This window comes from Aphis gossypii, chromosome 3 (assembly GCF_020184175.1).
Source record: "Aphis gossypii isolate Hap1 chromosome 3, ASM2018417v2, whole genome shotgun sequence".
In the NCBI taxonomy this organism is placed as follows: domain Eukaryota; kingdom Metazoa; phylum Arthropoda; class Insecta; order Hemiptera; family Aphididae; genus Aphis; species Aphis gossypii.
In genome coordinates, this window is record NC_065532.1 from 37,362,638 (window position 1) to 37,389,318 (window position 26,681).

Sequence of the window (26,681 nt, forward strand, 5' to 3'; positions counted from 1 at the left end):
AATACCTAATTGTACTATCGTGATTTAAAATAATAACTTCGGGGTATTAATAATTTGAAATTTGAACATTGCTGCCTCTTTCTAATATAATTGATCTATGTATATTGTTATATTCTATGATATTGTATAATATATATTTATATCTTACAGCATCTATTTCCCTACTAAAATGCACGTACACGTACACCAAATATATAAAATTAAGATATATAAAATATATCTTTGGTATATCGTACGATAAAAAATAAATAAAATTCATCACATATAACTAAATATATTTTAAATTTTTACTCTTAAAAAAAAAACACTTACAGTCCACACTGCATGAAGTTCCATTGCTGAATGGATTTTTCAATCAAGTCAACAATCACCTGCAGTAACCCCATACAAAATTTATACTTATTATAAAGATATACTTATTTATAAATCATAATTATACCAATAAAAAAAAAAAAAAAAAAATCTGGCTGTAAATTTTAAGAGAATAGCAAATAGTTAATAATTACTTAAATAAAAAAATTATACCTATATTATATAGTTTTAGGTTTTTTATTATTAGTAAATACCTAGTATTTCACTACAAACGGTTCAACTTTTTTTAATATATAAACTTTTACTTTTTTCAGCAAGCCAGTAACAAATAAAATTGAAAAGCTTAGGAGATTCCTATCAAAGAAAAAATATATTAAAAAAACAAACAGTGCGCTAACATCTTCTTAAGGATATTTTGTTAAACACTACCTTAACTTAAAGTCAAAATTTTATTTTATAGACAGTAAGTAATTATATATCCTATTGGCTATTTATGGCGTACATTTATAATGTATATCAATAACCAATAGATAAAATATGTGTTTAAGGTTAAAATAGTTTTGTTGAATTTATGTAATTATAATGTTAAATCTAGAAAAAAAATAATATTTTAGGGGGGTGTGGGGGGCGAAGCCTCCCACAAGTCTGTCCAACCTAGAAACTGATTGCAACCCTAACAATTTAGCCCAATTTACGCCACTGTATATATATATAAAGTGTTTGCAGTACTACAACGCGTTAAGAGAATACATTTTGAATTGTTATGTTTTCAATTTTTATGACATTTGATATGTTTTATAAAATTATTACTCACTTAGACCGAATTTCACAGCAGAGCGAGGCACACTTACACCGAGGCACACCGGCCGCTAGTGTATATATAAAATAGTAAATTGCTGATAACATAACTTTAAAGGTTTACAATACACAAGTCAGGGTAACATTTATAAATATAATATATACGTTATAGTATAATATACAGGTGATATCCAGCTATGTAGTAAACAAAACTATTAAACTATACCTATTTCATCACAATAGTTTAGGTATAAATAAAGTAGAGTATAGTGGTCTACAATATCATCAGTAATCAGTTGTACCTAACACAATCACTTTACCGACAAGTCGTTCTTCTCTCTCTCAAAGTGTTTTAAACATGGCTGGTTTGGGGGGGTTGATTTAATGTTATAGTTCAATCATTGACACCTATAATAACTAGAAGGCAAAATATATAAATACACACAAATATTTTTAGCAATACACCACTGCATTTAAACAGTTATAATGCACACACATTTGAGTTATATATATTATGCATGTGACAAAATATGTTTCAAATCCCTACAATTTATGTTTTTTGAATTACAACAAAATAACTAAAATTGTTAGAGGAAACAACAGAAATATTGTTATTCAATCTAAAATAAATAAATATAATGTATAGTTTTAAGGCAATGATGTTCCCTTTTTATATCCTGGCTAAAAACAAAAAAAAAACAGCATGATTATATTGTAGGGTCAAATCAACAACAGTAAAATACACATTTATAATTTAGTATTAATGCACGAATCTCTTATGGAAAGAAATCAATCTTGTATTATAACTGTACGTAAATATTTATTCTGATAATTTATTATTGTAAATCATAATATTGTTATGTCATAGATCGAAGACGATTATTATCTACAAAAAGGAAAACCGCAAAATAATTTCAAAATGAAAAACACATTACTTTATGTAATATTAATTTGTTCATTAATTTATATAGTCAGCACATTCAAATTGCAAAGAAGGACTATGCAGGTATGTACAAAATTCAAAATGTATAATGATGATAATTTTTAGTGTAGCGTACAGTAATTCGGGGCACTATTACTTTCGCTCAGCTGTCCGTTCGTTTGTCACCAGACGACCAGACTGTATCTCACATTATATCAAATTAATAATTATATGTACCTACACGCACTGATTTTAATCTTTTTTTTTTTTTTAAGGAACAAAAAAATATTGACGATATCAAAGTAATTCTTAAAGACTTGAGAAACGTATCAACAATCATTGACAACTATGAAAAAAATTTAAATAATTCCAGCGTCACCACCCATGAAGTTAACTCAATGGCTGCCATCAAGATAGCTTATGATTTTATTTATAGTACTTCAGAGAAAGTATTTAATAAAGGGGCTACACCGTCAAACTCCATAAATGGAACTAAAAATCATCAAAATATAACATCAATTAATGGATCTCAAATATTCAGCAATTGCAATATAACAATCGTCAATAGTACAAATAAAACCACTTAGATGAAAAGCAAGCTTCATCTAAGTGGTATTTTATTTTTACTATTGCCGATTGTTATATTGCAATTGCTGAATATTTGAGATCCATTAATTGATGTTATATTTTGATGATTTTTAGTTCCATTTATGGAGTTTGACGGTGTAGCCCCTTTATTAAATACTTTCTCTGAAGTACTATAAATAAAATCATATACATTATTATATATATATTATTATTATTTTTTTGTACAATACAGTAAAATTTTCTATTTACTCTGACAATAAAGTGTTTAAATAATTGATATTAAACCTACTATGCTTAATGTTTATTGTTTATTTGTATGATATGTAAGATATACTGTTTAATGACCGTATTGAATGTTAACATGTTGTATAAAAATAGTAGGTAAAAAAGTTTTTTCTTATCGTGGTTTTATTTCACGGTTGTACGATGTAGATTAGAGGATCGTACGCTACCACACAAACAATATTTTATTATTTTCAGAGATAAGTGTGATTAGAACAACACAACTGGCTGCGATTATTTTACATTATCATTATATTTTATCAAATGTAATTTAATATCAATACATTAGGCATCATTCTTGTATACCTGTGCATTATAGTTTTTGCCGATTATAAAATAAATTATTCGTATTTACTATTTACTTTTGTGTATTTATGAAGTTGTGCTCATGTAATATAATATATTACATGAAATACAAATCGTTTTCAAACCAATACATAGTTATTCGTTAAGCAAATCTGTAATCTAATCAAATTTCTTTAAATAATATAGTTTTATTTAAACAATGTGTAATAATACCAAAGAAGAAGATATTGTTTAAAAATGGGGTTTGTCATTAAAATAATTATAATATACATTGGCGCTTAAGTTTTTTAAGGGTATGTTAAAAGTTTTTTTAAAATATTTTTTATTAATGTTTAAAGAAAACAAACCTAGAAAAATTGATAATTTCAAATGTCTATTTGAATCAGGAATTTCAAAAAGGTTCATATCTGAAAATTAAAATTAAAAACCGAGATTAGTCTTTTTCGAAATTTTTCTAAAAATAGGATATTTCATTACTATAAAAAACGGATATGATCCCTTTTCGCTCATAAAATATCGGTCTGTATGTAAATGAAAACAATACTGAAAAATTTATTTTGGTAAAAATTCGAGATGGCCCTTTTCGAAAATCCCGATTCATTTATATTTTACAGCTCAAAACAAGTTAAAAAAGCGGGAAAGTGAGTACCGCTCTGCTGTACATTAGGTGCCGTATGGATCATTATTATATATTATAGGAGTGTTAAATTTGAATCCAATGATAGTTATCATTGTATACGAAAAACGATTTTGAACGAAGATGATTTGTCAGCCTAGGATATAATTTCCAGTTGTTGGTGAAAAAGGTGGTTTATGTTTTAATGGCCTGAATACACCAAAATTTAAGTTCTTTTATAATTATTGTAAGATAATCTTATGAAAAATCTTGTATTAAATTTTCAACTCTTAGCTACCTATACAAACATTTTTATGAATTATACCTACAAAATAATTTGCAAATATTCATAATTTTAACGAATTTTCATCAAAATTTGAACTTCAAATGCTAATAAAAAAAAATTGTGACTATGTATTCTTATAATTTTTTAATCACTAAAAGAATAACATATGAGGAACTTTGTATAAAATTTTCAAGTATTTTGATAGGGCCAAAAAAATTTTATTGACACTTCAAAAAATTTTTTTCAGAAAAATTGAAAATTTCAGTCGTCTATAAATAGCTCAAAAAAATTCAAAATATTTTAAAAATTAAATCACGTAAAGAAAACGCAAATCTTAATAGCTGGTAAAATTTTCAAGTATCTACGACTTATACTTTTTGAATAATAACAAATATCAAAAATCGTTTGAGGCTAAACTGTTATTTAACGCGGTTTTGTAAAAATTTAAATTTCAAACACTCATAAAAAATTTTTGTCTGAATCCGGTAGAGTTTTTTTTACAGATATTTGAAGAAAAATTTATGGAAAACCTTGTACCAAATTTTCAAAACTTAGTTATAAAAGAATGATTTGCAATTACTTGCAAATTTTCACGTTTTCGACAGATTTCGTAAAAATTTGAACTAAAAACGCTTATAAAAAAAAAAATTGTGACTAACGATTTTTAATTTTTTTTAGCTACATTAAAAACAAATCATAAGGAACCTTGTATTAAATTTTCAAAACTTTTTGGTCATCCAAAAATTTTTTATCGACGCTTTAAAAAAAATTTCTCAAAAAAATCGAAAATTTCAGTGGTCTATAAATAACTCAAAAAAAGTCAAAATTTTTTGAAAATTTAACTATTTACGGATACCACTGACATTAACATTTGGTGAAAATTTCAAGTATTTTCAGTGATTAGTTTTTGAATTACAACCATAAAAAAAAATCGATTTAGTTGAAAACTGGTTTTGCTTAAAAATTGCCGTTTTTCCGTCATTTTTTTTTTGTTTTTCTCGATTTTTTTGAAAACTGTTGGAAAATGTTAACTTTTTACCTCTATAATGCACCAAGGATATTCACTTTTACATCGGAAACTACCCCCATTGTTTGAAATTGGAGCATTATTTCGACTAGTTATGTTGTACACAGACACAAAAAAAAACAAAAAACAAAAAAAAAAAAAAACACACATCATTGTAAAATCAATACATTCTTCACTTCGTTCAGAATCTAAAAAAGACTTATCATCTGATTCAGCAAAATCAAAGAGAAAACGGTATTTCTATTTTTGACCAACTTCAGTTTTCGACTCTACGGGTTACAAACAAAAGCATAGCTTGTCAAACTTTGAGAATAATGAAAATCAAAAAATATCACTTCTATAAAATTAATATTTCTCACATAATTATTTATCACCATAGGTTTACTAAATTAATTATAATCAATGTATATCCAGCACCAATATTATTTAATATGCATAGTGCATACACTTGAACCATCATTTTCCATAGAAACGTTCACTGGAAATTTGTCTCTAGATAAACTCCAACCTCAAGACTTAGATTATTAAAAGAATCGATTGTTGTTTTATAATATTTTTATATAACACAAAAAATAAATTTTTTTATTATTATTTTATACGCTTCAACTGCTATACTAAGTTACTTCCGTTACTATGGTGTTTCTAATAAATAAATTATATTATTTAATGTTATATTAAATTTAAGTATAAAATAAATATTTTATTTTTATAATAATGTACAATATTATATTTAGCTAATTTGAATTATACATGGCAATTTTTCAGTTTTATTATTTTTTAATCTCTTATGTCAAAATGAATTACTATAATATTATGAACTATTTTAATAATTAATTATACTAGTATGTGTAATAATAATATTATGGAACATGTTAATTATTATAATATTGCGTTAATGTGACTGATAGTTTCTCAATTTCCGGTATACATGGCCTCATGTTTATATCTTAGCCAGTAATATTTGGTTTCAAGTGTGTCGTTAACTCATTTAACGTCAATATTAGATGATATTTGATAATAGTAAATAAAACTTGTCATGGTCTGCACTTAAATTATCATCGTAAATGATAAAATTGACCATGAGTTAGACGAAAACTATAACCAATAACGGTGTTCTTTTGTCTTCAGCGTGTAACAGTTTGACTAGTTAAACTCGTAAGACACAAAATGCCAAAACTATATTCGCATTGGTATTTATCTTAGCATTAAATTATAAAAAGGTACTTTACTTTTTAGGTGTCTCGAATTATGTTTTACTAAGCAATAAATCTATGCATTACACTACATAACCCATGGATATCTGTATATTCTAGGAACTCCGTGTGAAAACAGCATGCATTCTGTGGCGCCACAGTATCTTATTTGTAGCGACGCGTCAAGTAATTCGTGCTAAACAATCTTACCGAGTCTTGCGCATTGACCGAGATTGCAGGGTCGTGTGCGATTTTGTTACGGATTACAAAGGTTATTAAGATTGTGTAAAAGAATTTCACGAGTAGTTATTATTTATTGACCTGGGTTGTAATATAAGTTAACAGTACCTATATGAATTAGACATGTAATTAATTATTATTGTATCAGAAAATAAAAAAAAAATAGTAATTGCTGTCAATCACTGTTTCTACTCATTGCATTTTGTCTTATATTTTCCATTTTTATTTCTTTAAAAACTAAAAGAAAAAATATTATATTGATAAACAAACTAAAAAAAAAAATAAAACATATATTATATATTATATAAATCCTCGTAGGTTTTTTCAGGTGAACCTACTACAACTTACATGTTTGAATAAGAAACGCTATAAATTCAAACATTTGTCTCACGTGGAGAAACAATATCCGAAGTGTATTATATAAAAAATAAAAAGGCAATAGTGGTTCCCAATAACAACTTGAAAGGCCTAATCGTCCGGTAACAAAACTGAGATGGAAATAATGATAACGCATAAACGAAAGGTAAGTGATATCGAGAAATCGATTCACATCGATGTGCCGTCGTGTCATTTCACATTTTTCGAACCGATGGTTATGTATGAAATTGCCTTTTAAATGTTACTACAGTAATATAAGGATAATGTATTACATCAATATATATTTTATGACGTTTTGTCAATTTTTCGATTTATATAAACTCAAGAAAAAACTTTTATTGCATGTCATATCCCTAAATAGACATAACGAATGGGAACAAAATAACAATAAACAATAACAACAAAAAAACAACCAGAAATATTTTATTTTTGTGGGTAGGTACTCTAAAATAGATACGTGAAACAAACTAATTTATATTAGGAATGTGTGGAATTAATTTTTCATTTCTTAATATGAATATAATTATGATTAATTCAAACGGTAATTTTTAATTAAAATGCGTAAGTAAAACGTATATTTGTGGAAATAATCATTGGAAATATAAAATAAGCTAAAAAACGGTATTTAAATGTTTTTTTTAGAAAAAGTATCTACAAACCCATTGTAAGTATTCATAACCTAAAGTATTATGATGATGAATTTTATTATGAGTATAAAATGTATGACGATAATATAACAGCTCGATTAATGAGAATAATACAATTGTTGAAACTTTTGTTTTAAAATATAAATAATCTTAAGTTTGAACTGTTTGTAGACGTCAAACATTATCTAATTTCCATATAATCCGTTAACCACACTGAAAACGACATAGTTTGAACATAGATTAAAACATAAGGAATAGTACAATAATCATTTCCCATAAACGTTGTTAAAAAATAGATACAATGTACCTAAAATATTATATTACATTTAATTCGCAGTTTATCAAATAGTTTTTTAAACTACTGAAAAATTCGATAAATGACCTATGTACCATCTGCGTTCAATTTATAATTGATTTATATGGCTACATGAAAGTAACTGATCATTTTTATTGTCTGAAATATATCTTATGAATCAAGAAAATACGCAAAAGAACACTTTATTGTAAAATCAATAGTTATCTTGCTTCATTCAGAATCATATTGGTGGTAATTTATGTGTAACAAAAATAAAGCAATTTTTTTTTTATTACAAGTCATAATTAGTGCAAGCAAAAATTACCTATGATAAAGACATTTTATATTTTAACTTAAATGTAAATTAGATTAATAACTAGGTATTAACATGTAAAAAGGTGTTGAGTTGAAACATAATACGCATATATTATGAAATTAATACAACTTTTAAAATATATAGATACAATAATATGATGACATTTTAAGGTAGAGTATTATTATTTATTAAGTACCTAGGTACATAAATTATTATTATATTCTTAAAATTCATGATTCGTGGATAATAATTGTTATGACCATTATATAAAAGCATTAATTAAGTAGCTATGAAATCATAAAAAATACAATGTTAATGAATAATATAGAAAGTTAATTTTTAGTAGGTATATTGTATTTGTACCGTTACATTTATATTTTTATACCACACAATTATTTATAACCCAGTTAACAAAAATCTGTTAAAAATGAATACTAAATAATTTATTATTTGTTAAAATTATATGCAAATTAACATAAAAAAAAAAACTAAGATTTATATGTCTCAATACTTATCTATAGTATAGGTAGCCGATTGCACATATGTTATTTACTAATGTACTGTGAAAAGAAATTTTATAAATATATACTTCATTTATCGAATAATTAACGATTGTAATAGATAGTGGGTTTTTATTATAAACACAATCACATCAAAGACTCGTAGCAATAATAAATATGAACTATTTTGTATGTTTAATACTTTAATAGCAAAAAACAAATCGCTAAAAAATAATGTGATTTTAATAATTACAGTTTATATGTATCAATTTTATGATTTGCGTATTAAATATACTATAAAAAAAAAATAATAAAAAATAGGAGTTGAAAAATTAATTAAACGACTGATTTTAATATGTAAACATGTAAATATTCACGTACTATAATATGACATTTTTAATATTTCTTATGTGATTTTATTAACATTAATTTTTATTGATTTGTATTATTTATATATTTCAGTTTAAAACGTAATTATAGGCATTAGAGGAATAATTTGATTTGATTATAACAAATATTTATTTTTTTTACAACTCTATACACCATAACAATTTAAACAAAACTTACTTCTCAAAGTAAATCATAGTAAAACTATGATTAAAATCGGAATTGCATTTTTTAGTACATCAAACCTAACAACTAACACTGGATTTTTAGTCCCACACTTTTTTTTAATATTCAGAGACTGCACCGACGTATTTTAATGCTCTTATACATTTAATGTATACATTGTCAGAAAGCTTTTAATGGAAAGTGAAAATGTATCCTTTCCTTCAATATAATTCTCTTATTTACAGTATTGAACGAAAAACTATTCGTTGCTTCGTTCCATTATTCGATAGTCGTTATGTGGCGTACATTTTATAAAATGTGAATTACTTTGAAACTTTACAATCCATAAAGTTTTACGTGAGTGTTTATCAACGTGTACATTTAACATCATAAAAAAAATAAATATTTTTTTAGATATTGGCATCGGACAGATTGTCGACAACGAAGCAAATCAAGTATAATAATGCATTACTTTCCAAATATGTTGTCCTGTACGTGATAAACATTTTTAAATTTAAGTAGGCACATACTACTATCGATAATAGCAGAAAATATTTGAAATACTTTTTTTGATTTACTTATTCATATTTGTGAGTGAACGTAGAACTATATTACGTTATACGTTTTCATAGAAAGTTTTCAACATGTACAGTATTGCAATTTCAAACAACCCACTATTGGACTCCAACCGAATTAAAACTTTAATTATAATTTTTTTTTTTCATAAAACGTATTTTTTTCCATTTAAAAATACAAATGAGATTGCAACTTGTATCTCTCCTGGGGGTCAGGGGCTGTAATATGGAACTGAAGGGTTGTTAGATGATTGAAATGACAACAGAAGTCAAAAACAAATTGACATTATCTGCGTCGGTTCGAAGCCACCGTGAAGTTATGATAATTGGTAAATTTAATTGTTTTTCCTTTTCATAAAGTCGATAGAGTTAAAATAATTTATCGACAAGCCGATGAGTCAAACACAGCAATGATAAGTATTATAAAGCGGTCGTATGCAAAATAAATTTTTTTTTATTTTAAATTTAAATAACATATTTAGTACTTATACAATGGATATATTATAGTTATCAAAACTTCACAAAAAGTACAATCTCGTAATAGAATATAATGTAGAAAGTTTCAACCTTCTGGTCATATCATTTAACTACCACGATACATTTTTTTTTAAATAATAATCATAATAATAATAATGGCAATATATAAAGCTTCAAACTAGGGGCTGATCACTTTTCGGGTCGATTGTTCGCAACAATAAGGTAATAAAGGTTTTATTATGACGGAGAAGAGCGGTTCTTTTGCAACCCTCATCCGGGTAAACTAATCGCCGCAAAATCGTTCACGATAACAATAATAATGGTCTTGGTTTGTCGTTCAAAGTTTTGACGGGGCAATTGCATTGGTCTGACAAGAAAAAAAATCAACTAAGTGGTCGTACGTGATAATCATACTTTTATATAACCATGGTTTTAACCACACTAGTTGATTCGAGTTTTAGATGATCAGTAAATGTGTGTGTTTAAGTTCTAAACATCGTTTATATGAAAAGAAATTTATTTTTTTAGAAAATGCGCTATAGTTTTGTATAATTCCTGTAAATATTTTTGAAATTCTTAGAGTGTAATTCATAATAAAAACAATAGTATGTTAATTATGATAATAAATTAATTTTAATGATGCAAATAATCTATTTAACTAATAATAATCGTTATTATTAAATATTTATCGGTCTTATTTATCACTCTATATATTTTTTATTGGTATAGTATATCAAGGACTCTCTTATTAATATACGAGTATGGTGATAGAAAAATACATTCGTTTTAACTTATTATAAAATATAGCTGACTAAATACCAAGTTTAAATGAGATTGAATTAAATTTCAAAACTTTTATAATGCAATTTTTTTTAATATCTTGACCATTTTTGATAATAAGGTCTGTTAATAGAATTTTTAATTTATTATTAATATTACTTTATTGGTAATATCCATTTTTACGATCATTTTATGAATAATTTCTTACATTTTGTCTTAAATATGTTTTTAAATAACGCTAAGGCGCGCGTTGCTCTTAATTAATAAAATCTTTAAATTGAAATATTTTAAGCTTGATAGATATTAATATTAAAAAAAAAAATACAATTCTACAGTACTATACTTATATAATATACTTTTTAAAGCTATTTAATGCCTTAAATTCGCAACTCTATCTATAACAATAACTAAAAATCATAACTTATATAAAAACATATTAAATTAAAATTAATTTAAGCAATTGAATTTTTTTTATTTAAAATTCCTATTGTCTATTATATTACAATGTTATCATAGACGTATGTAATGTATTTTAAAATATCTACCTTCATAACAATTTGACTATAGTAACCGTCCATATACAATATTGAATTTCATTATTGCCATAGTTATAAAAACACCGTTGTTTATTTTATAAAAATCTATTTAATAATGCTCGTTGCCTGCAAACGGGGATAGATACAATATAAGTTTCAACTATTTTTTAAATCAATTAATTTTCTAATATTGCATTTAGAATAATCCTTTCTCCTTATAACAACTACTGTCTTAAGACGTGTCTACATTCATTAATTTATGCATAGGTACACAAGCATGACTATTTTGATTCAAATAAAACGTAATAATAATACAGTTTGATGTAATTGCTTGTAAATGAATAAATAATTTTTAAGCATTTCCCATTTATATTTCTTATTCGACTTTTTAAAATTAAATACATTTACTATTTTTTTTTTTTTATTTACTCGAATATTTATTTTTTACCAGTTTATATTATACTTAAAATACGTCTGTGTAGCTTCGTGACTTACTTGTGCGCTTAAAAATTCAGTCCCTAGAAATACAATATGCTAAAACGTATATTATGTCGTAGTAAATTACCTTTTGTCATGTATGTTTATGCCAAAGTAATTAACGCATACGCATACATGATACATACATGAAACAAAATTATAAAATTTCCATTAAATTTTAACAGGCACATGTCCGTGTTATAAACTTACTTCAATTATTATGTATTATTAAATTCACTTAAACAGAGTAGTTTTGAACTATTATAAATTTTTTATGGAAATTGACAAAAATGAATTCAATAACATTCGAACAATAATACTTACAATAATGAAATATTTATTTATATTATTTTATACACTTCAATGTTTAATAGTGTGGCAAATCGAATGTGGCATTATACTCTTTATTTTATATGCGATTCCCAACAATAAAGTGCGTAGTTTATAAATGTTATACCTTAAGAACGGCAATAGTTTTCTGAATTCAACTGTTTATATCAGTCTTTGATACTTTAAGTATTTTACATTTGTTATGTTATCAAAATTAATTCAGTAAACGAATATCGTAAGGACGTGCTCATTTTTTTTATACATTCTGTCACTGTAGACATTTTATTAGTATGTAAAATCAACATGATGATAAATTGATAACTGATCACTACTTCTTTGATTGATAATTTATTATATTAAAGTTCATAATACACACTCAAAATAGTAGGATTGCGTGGACATAACCTTATAACACGGGATAAATAAAAATTCATTTATACAGTGTTTATACTTTTCAAAATCACACATAATAATATGCCATGTCATAAAAATGTATGTGTCCATATGAGTATTTAGACTAGATAAATTAGTAATTTATTTATCAAAAATTAAGAGGTGATTAATCATTTAAATAATAGGTAAACAATGAAATATATCTAATTCAGTAAAGACAGTATAAATAAGAAAAAATATTAATATTTATTCTAAAACATTAACTTATTCATAAATTTAAATTTAATTTTTTAGTATTAAAAAAAAAAAAAGGATTGTAATATTAATTAAATAACTATATAATTATCAATATTTATTCAATATGGTTTTTTGAGTCATGACATATTATCTATTATGTTATTAGCTATTAATGCTTTGAAATTATTTAGTCTCTTTTCTAAACGATTTTTAATAATTATTATTTTGGCTGCGTTGATGAATTTGTTATACATTTGAAATCGTATAAACCAGTTGTCATCAGGATTCGGATCAAAATCGTAATCACTTGTATCCTAAAAATATGATAAAATGTATATTGTGTACAACACATATTAATGAAATCTTAAATCTGAGTAATCTGACACGGTTTTTAAGACTTACAATATAATTTGTTCGAATGCTTCTTTCACGAAGTCCTGACGGTTCAATTTGGCCATGAAGTAATATGTCTTCATATGAATACAATTTATTCTATGTTTTATATTCAATTATTTTAGAAGTATATTTCTATAGTTTGTACATATATTACCTACATTATAAGTGTTCAATTCAGTAATTCGCTTGTCATAAACAGATTTTTGCTGTTCTTCGTTGGTGTTTAGTTCATTCCGAAATGTATTAAAGTGAGCTTTGTTATGTTTATCGCTGAAATGTTTTACTTTTATCATAAAATCCTTATAGTTCTGTAAGTACAAATCTCGATACACTTCGTCCAACTCACCAAGAGGATCTATAAATAGTAAAAAATATTTAAATAACTTATGGTATATTTGAATATTTTTATAGAATATAATATTTGATTTTTAATTATGGTTTACTATAATTCATTTAATAATAATTGTTTTCATTTTAATTATGTAATTTGTTGATAGTTAAAAGTCGAGTTTAATTTAATGTGGTTTTATTAATAACTTGATAAAATACAAAAGGTAAGCATTACGTACAAATCATACTTATTTATAATTGGTTCAATACTCATAATAACTATATAATATAGACATTCTATAGTTATACAGATTGTATGCTAACTATACAGTTTTAATTTTAAAATATTATAAATTCAATATTTAATTGACACTAACTAAGCCATTTATACGACTCAACATCCAAATTTGAGCATTTATTCTTTAACATTTTATGCAGAGTCAGCCGGTTATAAACCATAATATCATTTTCTACCTTATCTGAATGATGTGTTTTAGGTAATGAACGTAAATATTTTTTTTTTGGTATTGCTATATCCATATTCATACTTGTGACACTATAAAAAATTAATGCACCTATATAATATAGTTCTAAGCAAAATAACATCTAAATAATAATAATAATCGTACTAAAAAAATAATAAGCATAAGACTTTGTGTTCTTTTATACGCACTTTTTGCAACTTACGTGTTTGTAATTGATCGCCTATATTAATATACATATTTATTAACGAGCGATTGATAAATGAGCATTTATCTATTTTACATATCTTCTAATTTTATTAAACTTATCTTATTCTCAACACGTAATTGGTTCAAATACTTAAATTAACATTAAATTTGTATTCTCAAAAACCGTAATCAATCTTTTTATTTAAACTTATTTCTCGAATGAATTACCAGAAAGGCTTAGGTTTTGTAACCGCCGTCAGAGTAATAACTTGTGGTTTTTGATTAAATCCCGTAAGGTACAGTATTAAATCAATACACAAAGTAATATACGATTGAGGCGTGTAAACGACTGTGACGTTTTTTGGATAATCACAAAATACTTCACCTGAAAAAAAATCAATTTTTATTCAAACAATCTCTTGTATATAACTATTTGAAACAAACCACAAGTTGGATTTACGCATAAGCTCTCTAAACCATGTGGGATAAATATGCGAAACTGATAAGGTTTTGATTTAGGAGCCAGACTCAACTTTCTCGTAACACTACAAAATAACATTTTGTAGATTCTATATGAAAATTGTCTTAAATAACACTAACCTCATTCCTATATCCACGTTTCCAAAATCCATGATCTTGGGTAAACAAGAATGCACTTTTGGTATAGCTCTTAATTCTATAGTAAAGTTTCCTTGACCAGTAGGATTTTTTAAATTCAAATAACTTTTGAACTCCCGATTTAAATAAGTCATAAAAGTAAACTGTAAATTCCAAGTTCTACTGGGAAGAATAGATACCTTAAAATTAAAACTATTTGTAATTAAATATCAACTATTATATTACAATCAAAGGTTTGTACTAATAACTTAAAAAAAAAAAAAAACTATAATTAATATAATATAATATATTATACTGTTTAAGTAAAAAGTTTAAAATCAATTACATAATAAAATATATATTGAGTGAAACAATAAACAATTTACGACGAGATATGTGAAACACAAACAACATAAAAATAATACAACTCACGGTAGTTAAATAGGGAAATTTGAATAGTTTACATTCCAAAGGCTTTATTTCAATGATTTGTGTCAAATCAGTCATGTTTAATAATTTTATCGTTTCCATATACGTATGACCAGGCTTGAAATGTATAATACATTTATTTGGACTGACACAAATCGATCCATTGGTTACCTGTTCTACACAATCTAAAAAAAATAATGTATATATATATTAAAAACTTATTTTATAAATTAATAATATGTATGATTCCTCGTGTCAAGGTGATCATTACTAATGAACACTTTTTTCTTACTAGTTTGAATATTATTCATTGTTCTGGATCACGAAAAACTGAATGCTATTTAACGTTGTATTAACTTTGAATACCTAAGTTGTCTATGGAAACAGTAAAACAAAAACGTTATTAATAAAAGAAATATAAATTATATATAAATATATATTTATACCTAACAGTGATTTATGTAATTACCGCTTAAAAGAGTTAATTAATTATATTATTCCAAATAAAACATTAACAATAACTTTTTTTATACATAATATTAATAATAATATAATATATACTATATATGCTTATTTTAATAACGAGTTGTAACTATTACTTACATCTTGGGCCACATATGCATATTATGTATTTATAATTATTTTGTTATCTCTGTCTATTTTAATCAAATTTGACTTTTCTTTAATAGTTTTATTACTATTTAAGTACTTAATATTGTAAATATCATAACATTGGGCGTAAGTTAATGAATATAAATAAAATCCAGAAATAATTATTACATTCAACAAAGTAAAGAATATGAAATTCCTATTAATTTAACTAGAATTTAAAAAAAAAATGGCAATAAAAAACGATTTAAACATAAACAATTACGTGCACGTTTTACAAATATTGGATAGAAAATCGTAGGTTCTGTTTTACGATTACACTGCCAGTAAAGTATAGAGATTTGCAACCTAATTAATTTATATAATTAATTGTACTGGAACGTACTGTGATTTTTTCTGCCATTTATATAGAATTAAAGGATAAAATCATTCATTAAAATAAAGAAAACAATATAACTCATGTCTTTACCATCTATACCCAATCCTTAAGTCTAATGTCTAAAATTGGTCTAAATGCTCCTAATTTAACATATGACATCCAAAATTAGAGCTAATCAAACCATCTTAGATTCAACTACTTGAAGCAATTAGTTTACGTATAATATCAAGATTTTATGGTATGTATCAAACCTACATTTACACGACAACCTGCATAATGTACTCGTACTCAAAATATCAATATCAACATCAAATATTACAATAATAGGTTCACTTATCGTATTATTATTAATATTAGTATAGAAAGTAAATATTTTTCAAATATATAAAAGTATAAATAACTAAATATTATATAATTCATAGTATAGAATCATTTTTATTTTGTTACTATTTAAATATTATAGATATATAATTATTATTATTGCCATATTTTTATTTATTGATATTGTTATTTCCTTTTTTAGTTTTGTAATTTATAAATGAATAATTAATAACATTTTTATTAGAACATGTAATATTTTATCAAAATATAATATATTATGTATTAATAATTCAACAAACAGTTGTTTTGTATCAAAAGTCGACTAACGTGTTGACCACGCTGGGCTACTGCCTTTTTCCTTGCCTTTTCTGTACGATCAAATTACTACATACTAACATAACATGACTTACATTATTTTATATAAATATATAATAACTCGATTTCGTAGACGTTATATTATAAAATTGCAGTATTTTTAAATCACTTTTTCGTTTTCCAATTATAACTGTAAGAATGTTTCATTTAATAGTATATTTAATATTGAATGCCACTATAATATTTGATGTACTAAAAGTAAACTACATATTTTTATTTTTATATTTTACTTAGAATATTTTTGAATATCCAATATTATATTTAACATATATGGGTTAATGCATCTATTTAAATAATATTATATAATTTTATTTTATAGTTAATATTTAACCGATGCCCAAATTATTAAAATGTCTTGTCTAAATGTAATGTTTTTATATTTTTTGTGAAATTATTATCTACTTATTAAAAAAATTATAATTTATATTAACTATAATATAAAAGTGACTCAACTTATCACAAGTTAAAAAAAAAATCGACTATACCAAATTTTATAAATTACACAACACAAATGCCCAAACAATAATAATAAATAATATTTAATCAACTATTCGTCTAAAACACAATTTTAGAATTAAATAGATATAAATATACTATTTTATTCAATAAACAAATGGAAGATTATTTATGGATAATATAATTGTTTATAATAATATATTTCATAAAAAATGAAACAAAGATATATTTGTATTTATCTAAAAATGGTTAAGACATTTGTATTTTGTAAAACATTAGTACTGAGTAGCTATAACTCATCGGCATAATAACTATAACGGACATTTTGAAATATGATTAATTTATAGTGTTCAACTTCCAATTGAATTATATACAGTATTTTTTTTTTACTAGCAAAAGAATAAATAATCAAAAAAAAATAAATAAACAATATTATTTCCCTCGTTCGATTAGAATTTAAAATATAGCTTGGTAATTAAAATTACTTATTTATAGTTAAAACAAACACAATTTAAGTTCACTAAATGGTTGTGGATAAAATATATAAAATTTTGTTAAAAAAAACTCTTTGTATTATTTATATATTATTTTAATTTTATTTGATAATATTGGCTTTAAATATTTTAAAACAAAATACACTCATACAAACATTAAATATTTATAAATATTTTATTTTAAATGCATCGGTATAATTATGTATTACATATTTACATATAAGGACTTCTAGATATTTTAAATTATTATAATTATATTTATTTGATAACTACCTACTTAATATGTTTTTGCTTAGTATAATTATCCATTATATGTATAAGTATAAATGTATTATGTATTATATATTTACTACACATTCGTTATTTTGCATTGAAGTTATAACAACTCATCTTGGATTTAATATGTTTTGGATCGCCATTTTGTAGGTATTCAAAAGTCTGGTGAGTTATTTGATATAACCTCTAACAATCTACAGTAATGCTATGGCTTTACATTGAACCAGTAGCTCTTTTAATTCGTATTTTGAATTAGTTTTTCACAAGACACAATAGTCCTTCAATTATTATGATGAATTAGCTTTGAATATGTGCCCAAAAAATTCTGGCCAATTATCCTCACATCTATACATTATACATATTATATAAACTAATTAATTTTAATATATTTTGTATGTCCTCTTAACTATTGTCCTTTTTTGATTTCATTTTTATTATTGGTAGATACTTTTTATGGCGCTTTATTACAAAAAATAATATTTTTAGAATTATTTCACCGCAGAATGAGATCAAAAAAACCGAATATTATCCAAATGCTTGAAATTCAATCCCCCGTTGATCATAGCATTAATTCACGTATTATAATATGTTTATTTCATTTTATTTATTTTTTGGAATTAAATCTCAACTTTTAGTTAAAACACAGAAGACACACTCGGTTTTACTTTATTTCGCTTTAAACTAGGAACATTGTCAATTTAGATAGTTTTCTTCTTTTATTCTACTGTTTTCTAGTGTTAAACTATATAATATTGAAAAAAGATATAGTTTACTCATACTATTAATAAATGTTCATTAAAAAAAATATTTTAAGTTAAACAATGAAGATGGTAAATTTATTAATTTAAAAATATATTAATTCAGTCTCTGTATTTATAATATTCAAAAAAGGTTTCTTGAGCACTACATAGTTATTTTATCACTAGTATAAATTCCATACTAACTTATTTTAAACATTTAATTATTTATTATTGCTTTTAAACTCATACAAATCATAATAATACTTTATAATACTTACAGTATTTGTACTCTATCTAACGTGCAAATTACATTCTTTTATTATAATCATAACATTTTTTTAATAGACATATTTCAAAAGCAATGATCTCTAATTTATAATTTCTTACTAAGATAATGTTAGGCTATTTACTATTATCCCATTGTACAGTGGCATAATACACTTTCTGGGACAGACAAACAACCTAACCAACCGGTAACGAGTACATGTTTTTAAATTTAAAAACCATTGCATACTCCAAGAAAAAGCTTCAGAATTTTATGACTTTTGTAACTTTTAATGACTTGGCTCCATTCGCGACATTCCTCTCGTCGTTACAGTCGCCTTACCTACCAGTTAATCATATCGTAGTCATCGTGTTTTATTAATTAATTAAAAGTTTAAAAATGCCATTGGGCTTGCAATCGAGTATTTTTTTTTTCATTCAGTTTGTAGTTTCTTCAAACCACCTCGCAGATTCCAAAATTTTAATAAGCTGAATATCAAAAAAAAAGCAAATTCACTACCTTAAAAATTACTAAAAACCTCAATATTCAAATTTCACAAGAATATACTGCTTATGGTCGATAATAAACCTATTCTAAAAATTAATAATAACAAATATTATATGTATCATAATACTATAAATACAAATTTGGTCGATACATATACACCACCAATAATAGTTATATCGATAACGGCAACAATACATCAAATGCATCTGGAGTGTTATTACAAATGCTGAAATACCATACACATTCGCCACCAACATGACATTACCCTCTGCTACAAATCATAATATTACGTTGATCAGTACCTCAAACACTTAGACAGCAATTTCGATGGTTAACTAGTAATTATCATTGAGCTTACTAACTGATATTAACATTTCAGTCAATTCCTAGTACCCGCATTAAAGTAGACAAAGTTCCTTAGAAATTTGTGTTATTACCACTAATATATTAAACCAAATATCTTCAAGTAAGCTGTAACTTGTAAGCATACGAGTAAATTATCTTAAATCATCTCTTTTTGCGAATAAATACTATTTACTCATTTTCTCTTAATATTTATTCTTTTCTATAATATTATCATATTAAAAAATTAACACCTATGTTATCACTTTAAATTGAATTTTCATCAACAAATATAAACCATCCAAAATCATGTAATTTCAATTTTTATTTAACAAAATAACTGATTCTTTTAATTTTTTGCTTGATGTATAATAGCTGATTATTAAGAAGCAATCATTTACTTGATATAATAAATGAAACGTATTTAAATGTACTAATATATTATAATTTTAAGACTAATACGTGTCGAAAATTATTATTTCTTAACAATATTGAATTGAATTATTGTATTAAATTCGTTTTGAATGAATAAATATTAAGTAGTTGTTATATTGTTCAAACATTCACTGTCTAATACCTTGAATTTTATTAAAACCATAATAATTTTATTAAATACCGTAATAGCATTTGATCAAAAATATACATACGCGGTTAAAAATGCAGACGTTGAAGTTCTTTAGATATATTTAGAAATATTTAAAACGAATCTCAAAGTTTTTAAAGAGAACGAAGTAATACCAACAGTAGTGGACAAAGTAACATAATTCTTAAAAAATGCGTTAAGTCTTAAACAAAATTCTTGAAAACCCGAATTGGGTAAAACAACTAAATTAATTTTCAAGGAATTGGATTCCTTTTTAAAATTCTTTCTGTATATACTTACTTGCTTTCGGTAAGCTACAGTTTATATGGATATTTTAGTATTTGCGCATTTCAAGACGTACATTTTATTAAAAACATTTTTTTTTTTTTTTTTAATAAATTATTACATTTTTACCGGCCAAAAGTGTACTTTACAATAAAACATAATAACAACAATAATAATGAGAAGAAATATAATGTACAAAGTGATTCACTAAGTATGATTTTTTCTATTTTATTCTTTAACCAAACAATTAAATTCAGATTTTTTTAACTATAAAGTACCCGTGGCAAAGTTTTAATTGAAACATAAAATATAATAATTATATGTTGTCAAGTAATTTTGGTAAACATACTAATTTGGAAAAAAAAACTTAAATTTATTTCTTAAAATATATTGATATATGTGTTAGTATATGCTATATATTATTTTATACTCATTAGTCGCACATCTCCGTAAAAAAAAAAATGAAGTTCTCGTTTGCGAAATAAAAGTCGGAATCGTCACCCACTTTATACGTAGCTGGTAGTAAAAAAAAAAAAAAAACTAAGTATTTAAAAAATACCCTTTCGAGTATGGGTAGGTACTTAAAAAAAACTCTAGAAAATCAGAGTTTGACAGAACGCATAATTGATAGCGTTGTATTACCAGCCATATATTATAAATAACACACAGTATATTATTATAATTGGGGAATCATCTTGCTCGTATAATGTGCGTTTGTACACCGTCGAACGTACCTGTCACATTATACACCACGTCCTGACGACGGTCATCTTCTTCGTTATAATCGCGTGTGTGCATTTTCACGTAAGCCCGCTTAAATTTCTTTTTTTTTTTCGCGACGATACGATACAGCGGACGACATGCGCGGCGGCTCGACGTCGGCGACGGTACCTACACGGTAAAACGTCTACCGGCGGCAGTGCGCTGTGTTTATCGCCGTCGCCGTGGTCGTTGGTCGCTCGCGAGTGTCCGTTCGGCGTGTACGAATTTATATTATTATTATTATTATTATTTTCGTTGTTGTCATTATTCATAATACATATTCCGGACGCATACGTGCATGTATGGCCGTGTGTGCTTGTGGGTCCAATCCCCTTTTCGTCCGCTGAGAACGTTTTTCGAAAACTTCAGAGTTCAGACCGCCGTGTGCGATGGTCCCAGAAGGTAAATCCGTCAGAACGTCTGAGCTATGATATTTCTAAATTTGACGATATTGGTTTTTTTTTTTTATTATTATTGCCCTTAGTAATAATTTTTATGTCGTCTACGCCGTGTGGGTTAAATCACGTATTAGAACGTAAGATGTAGGTATACCTATACATTTTTGTACTGCAGACGGACAAGTCCTAAAATTCAGAAGACCCTAACGTTTGTAAGTTTTTCTATCGATCTGTTTTCAAATCTTCGATTTAAAAAAAAAATAAAAGAATAAAAATCGGTTTTTAAATTTTTGCACGTAAAATTTTAATATCTATTATTAGTCCCTATACCTACATATCAACATTTTATTATTAATACTATTATGAAATATAAATAACAGCGTTTTTTTAAAATAAGTACTGCTTCATTAGACAAACACAACAAAATAAGGACGCATGGGAAAATATCAGTGTATAATACAATTATTATATTATCGACATATTATTTGTTATGATTATTATCAGATCGTAAAAAAATGTATAACTTTCAAACATAACAAGTCTATAGTTAGATAGTCTTAGTAGATATGATATGCAGGTTATTTGCACTTAATCATTAAGACTAGGTAAATATTTTTATGAAATGTAAATTGTACATCATATAATATATGATATATATATATATAGATATATTATATCGTGCTCTCGAAACACGCGTTTAGATCCAAACAAGCAAAAATAATAATTAAAAAAAAGTGTATAAAATAATAATTTTCAAATTTGACAGAATGACACAATTTAGACTTATCGTAATACTATTATCATGATTTTGAGAAAAAATTAACCATACGGACAACTTAAAGATCGTAAATATTTACGTAATATTTATATTTTGAACACTGTGTACGTTCTTGTTCTCGTAAGTATGAAAATGAAATATAATATATACTTGTAGTTGCATTTTACTTTTGTCTTTCTATACTTCCCGTCCTAAAAAAAAAAAAAAAAAAATTGACATATTTTTTTCAATAATCCGAAGTTGTATCTATCGTATTTCTTGTGTGTCTACCAGTCAAACGGTTAGATAAATTTGATGTACGACTCTTAAAAACTAAATAAGAATAACATAATATTATCCTATTCTGTTATCTAACATTTTAGTTTATTTTGTTTTGTATTATTTTCTATACATTTACTTATAAATATTGTTAAATTTAAATATGTTATTGTAATTCTCATGTCGACTGTCATATTATGCATAACAAAATAAAAAATATAGGATGGCATTTTTGCTATTTGTTCAATCTTGTTAGTGGTTGTTGTTATCATGACCAAGTAGATACAAATACATATAACCTATACATAAATAGTTTTTGTTTTCTTAGTAACTATATGTTACTATATGTTATGACAAACCATAAAAGCTTCGATTTCAGAAATTCTGACTCGCGTCATTATTGTATACTTCTATAACATATTTACATATATAATATTAAGATAAAACCATTGGTTCTATATTATTATAAAAATATATAATTAATACAAGCAATAAATCTATATCTAAAAAAAAAAAAAAAAACAAATGACGATAAATGATATAAATCCGTAATAATTATATAATGTAGGAAAAATAACGATTTCTTAATATTTGAACATGTTTGTTTTTTGATGTACGTGTAGACACGTGCTACTTTACGTTACGCTTTTTCGTGGAAACGAGTTAATTCTCGTACGTAAATAAAGTAGCGCGAAAACTCGCATGTAAATGGGTTTTTTTGCTACCTACCTGAAACTTTAACGATATTCACTCTTTTAATTTATAAATGTTTCGTTACTTTTATTAGAACTTTTTTATAGTGTAGATAAATATCTGATAAAATGTCTTTAATTTTTGACGTTTGACATTATTACCTACGGTATTTTTCCTAAATTTATATTACTTTTAACAATACTTATTTTAATGGATATTATTTTTTATATTGCATATTGCGTACTAAGAAAATAATTGTTATTATAAATTAAATACACCCAATTCTGACTATAGAGTATATTAAAATCATATTAGTTTAAAAAAATGAAAATTATTCAAATTTTACAAAACAATATCTACTGTTGATCCTTTTGCATAAATAGTAACTTATCTGTAATAAAAGTTTGTACAATTATTATTCAATAAATACAGTAAATGCTAGTCAACTTAATTTTAAAATGTTTTTTTTCTAATATACCTAATATATTACGATAAAAATGATCACATAATTTTAATGATTTTATTTATGTGAAAAAAAATACCCAAAAAATCTTATCGTTTAGTCAACCGTATATTCTTTTGGGTCTGGTGAGTATTATTATAATGTAGTAAAAAAATAAACTTGCTTATTTTTTCTTTTATTTATCACAGACAAAGTTAATATTGTTTATATATTTTATATTAAAACACTAAAAATTAGCATAATAATGGTGTGAATGGACATTGTAGTGTCTATAGTTTTTATTTTTAAATAATTTATTAAAAATAAATTTAATAGGTGTTTAAATGAATACTAATGTATTTTAAAAACGATCAAAATTCTATTAAAAATAACTAATGAAGTAATGACTATACATTACATCGAATTTAAATATTGAACTAAAATTCAACTACTGTTTATACACTAGATTCCGTTTTACTGGGACACTTCGGTCGCGTGTTATGTAGTCACAATAAAGTGGTTGTCCCAATAATCTGAAATAAAAATAAAAAACAAAACTTACAAATGTGTTGGTTGTTATCACTGATTTAATATATATATAATAATAATACTGTACGATCGAATTTACGTGTTCGATGGAGAGTAATATAGCCTAATAGTGACTGTAGTTTAATTTTGTCAAGAACTTCTATTTTTTTTGCAACCCAAAGATCATTACTAGGTATGACTAGACATTATTACTGCACACACCAAACACAATTAACAACTGATGCACTAAATATTATTTAACATACATCACATTTTAACTAAAATGTGATAAAAATAACATAAATTTAATTCGATAACGAATGTTGTTGGATTACCGTTCATATAACTGATAAATAAACTCCATAAAAATATATCAATTATCCCGTTTAGTGGCTCAACTAAGCGGTGAACATTTACACAACAGTCATAAGTTTATTTTGATAATTGAAGAATTTACCCAATTAAGCGGTTGTCCAGTGTCCAAAATTACTCGTGTCTTTATTATAGTGGAATTAACTGTATTTATATCTGTAAAATTAATTTAAGCTAAAAATAATATATAAGTTAAAATAATTGTTTAAAAAAGCTACGGTCTATACGCTATATCTACCTATATTTAAATTTTATTTATTTTTATTTTTGTATTTTTACAGTTTTATTCATAATGATCATAGTTACCTATATTATGAATATTTTTAAAAAATATTTTATGGCTCCTATAAAATTAATTTATAATTAAAGATACTTATTCAAATGATTCTCTGGTTAATAATGATAAGCGACCGTTTTTTAAAAGCAATTCATTTTATATCAACAACTGTTGATCTAACCAATGAATGTTCCAATATATTAATGAATATATGAGTCAATTATTCATCTTAAATACATTTATAATTTATGGTAATGTAACCATTCATCAGAATTCAAAGGTATTTTATTGTTCAACTACAATAATAAAAATATATAGTGTATAATAATATATTAATTGATATTTATTCCTTAATACAATTACGAACTTAAAATATAAAATTAATATTTTATTACTTAAAATCAAATTTCATAAAATTAAAAACTACATTATTTATGTTTTGTGTTTTACTATAATATTCATACTGAAATCATAAATAATAATGCAATTAGTTATTTAAAATTGATATTTAATACATATATTAGTACAAATTGATTATTTAAATAAATGTTGACTACTTTTACTTAAGCGGACTAGACCTATTAAACCTATAAAAGACGATTAAAGTATCTACTGACCAATATTGATTTCATGTTCAACAGTTTAGGTACTATCAATAAAAGATATAAAAATACAATTAAAAAATACCATAAAAATGTTAGTAAATAAGTCTATTATGACTATAATATTTTATTATCTATGGGTAAGTTACAACTGAATATCACAAAGTAGATAGTTTATACAAATTTAAGAATTATTAATTTACTTTTAAAACTGATTGTTATTAATTATTATCGATCAACTTATATAATAAATACGTTTATAGAAATATAATTTTACGTTAAAATATTACGTTTAGGTGAATCTTCTATGGGAAACGTTACGTAATAGCATTACTTAGGCGATTATGTATACAGTGTTATATTGGTATGAAATTGAAAATACACTCACAGATAAATAATATAAAACGTAGACTGTACACTTCAATTTCCTGCTATTCGTGTAGTAAAATTTAC

General features: G+C 24.8%; 3 protein-coding genes and 1 long non-coding RNA gene across 8 annotated transcripts in view; 3 read left to right on the top strand and 1 right to left on the bottom strand.

Moving 5' to 3' along the window:
- Positions 1-1,840: 1,840 nt before the first annotated feature.
- LOC126551218 (uncharacterized) lies at positions 1,841-2,901 on the top strand. The gene is made up of 3 exons (XM_050204054.1): positions 1,841-1,918; positions 1,979-2,116; positions 2,308-2,901. The coding sequence occupies exons 1-3, from the start codon at positions 1,874-1,876 to the stop codon at positions 2,617-2,619; spliced, it is 495 nt and encodes a 164-aa protein (XP_050060011.1). The 5' UTR covers positions 1,841-1,873; the 3' UTR covers positions 2,620-2,901.
- A 2,961-nt stretch (positions 2,902-5,862) lies between these two features.
- LOC126551249 (uncharacterized) lies at positions 5,863-7,341 on the top strand. 2 transcript variants are annotated; one of them, XR_007605119.1, is made up of 3 exons: positions 5,863-5,979; positions 6,451-6,601; positions 6,889-7,341. It is a non-coding gene; the product is annotated as an uncharacterized LOC126551249 (long non-coding RNA). The 2 variants fall into 2 exon arrangements; XR_007605118.1 differs by lacking the exon at positions 5,863-5,979 and adding an exon at positions 5,988-6,292 and having other exon boundaries at positions 6,374-6,601.
- Positions 7,342-13,170: 5,829 nt separating this feature from the next.
- LOC114122135 (uncharacterized) lies at positions 13,171-15,864 on the bottom strand. 4 transcript variants are annotated; one of them, XM_050203509.1, is made up of 9 exons: positions 15,779-15,864; positions 15,490-15,671; positions 15,061-15,257; positions 14,905-15,005; positions 14,689-14,845; positions 14,167-14,345; positions 13,618-13,814; positions 13,466-13,555; positions 13,171-13,377 (listed from the first exon to the last, which is right to left on the bottom strand). In XM_050203509.1, exons 1-9 carry the CDS (start codon positions 15,795-15,797, stop codon positions 13,201-13,203), a joined length of 1,299 nt encoding a protein of 432 aa, XP_050059466.1. In that variant the 5' UTR covers positions 15,798-15,864; the 3' UTR covers positions 13,171-13,200. The 4 variants fall into 4 exon arrangements, with proteins under 4 accessions (XP_050059466.1, XP_050059468.1, XP_050059467.1 ...); XM_050203510.1 differs by having other exon boundaries at positions 13,195-13,377; positions 13,466-13,533; XM_050203511.1 differs by lacking the exon at positions 15,779-15,864 and having other exon boundaries at positions 15,061-15,237; positions 15,490-15,587.
- A 6,179-nt stretch (positions 15,865-22,043) lies between these two features.
- Positions 22,044-26,681, top strand: part of LOC114122093 (chaoptin) — an 80,810-nt gene continuing 76,172 nt past the window's right edge. Inside the window, exon 1 of the mRNA XM_027984657.2 lies at positions 22,044-22,282. The gene's annotated coding sequence lies outside the window, so the exon portion shown is untranslated. The remainder of the gene's footprint in view (positions 22,283-26,681) is intronic.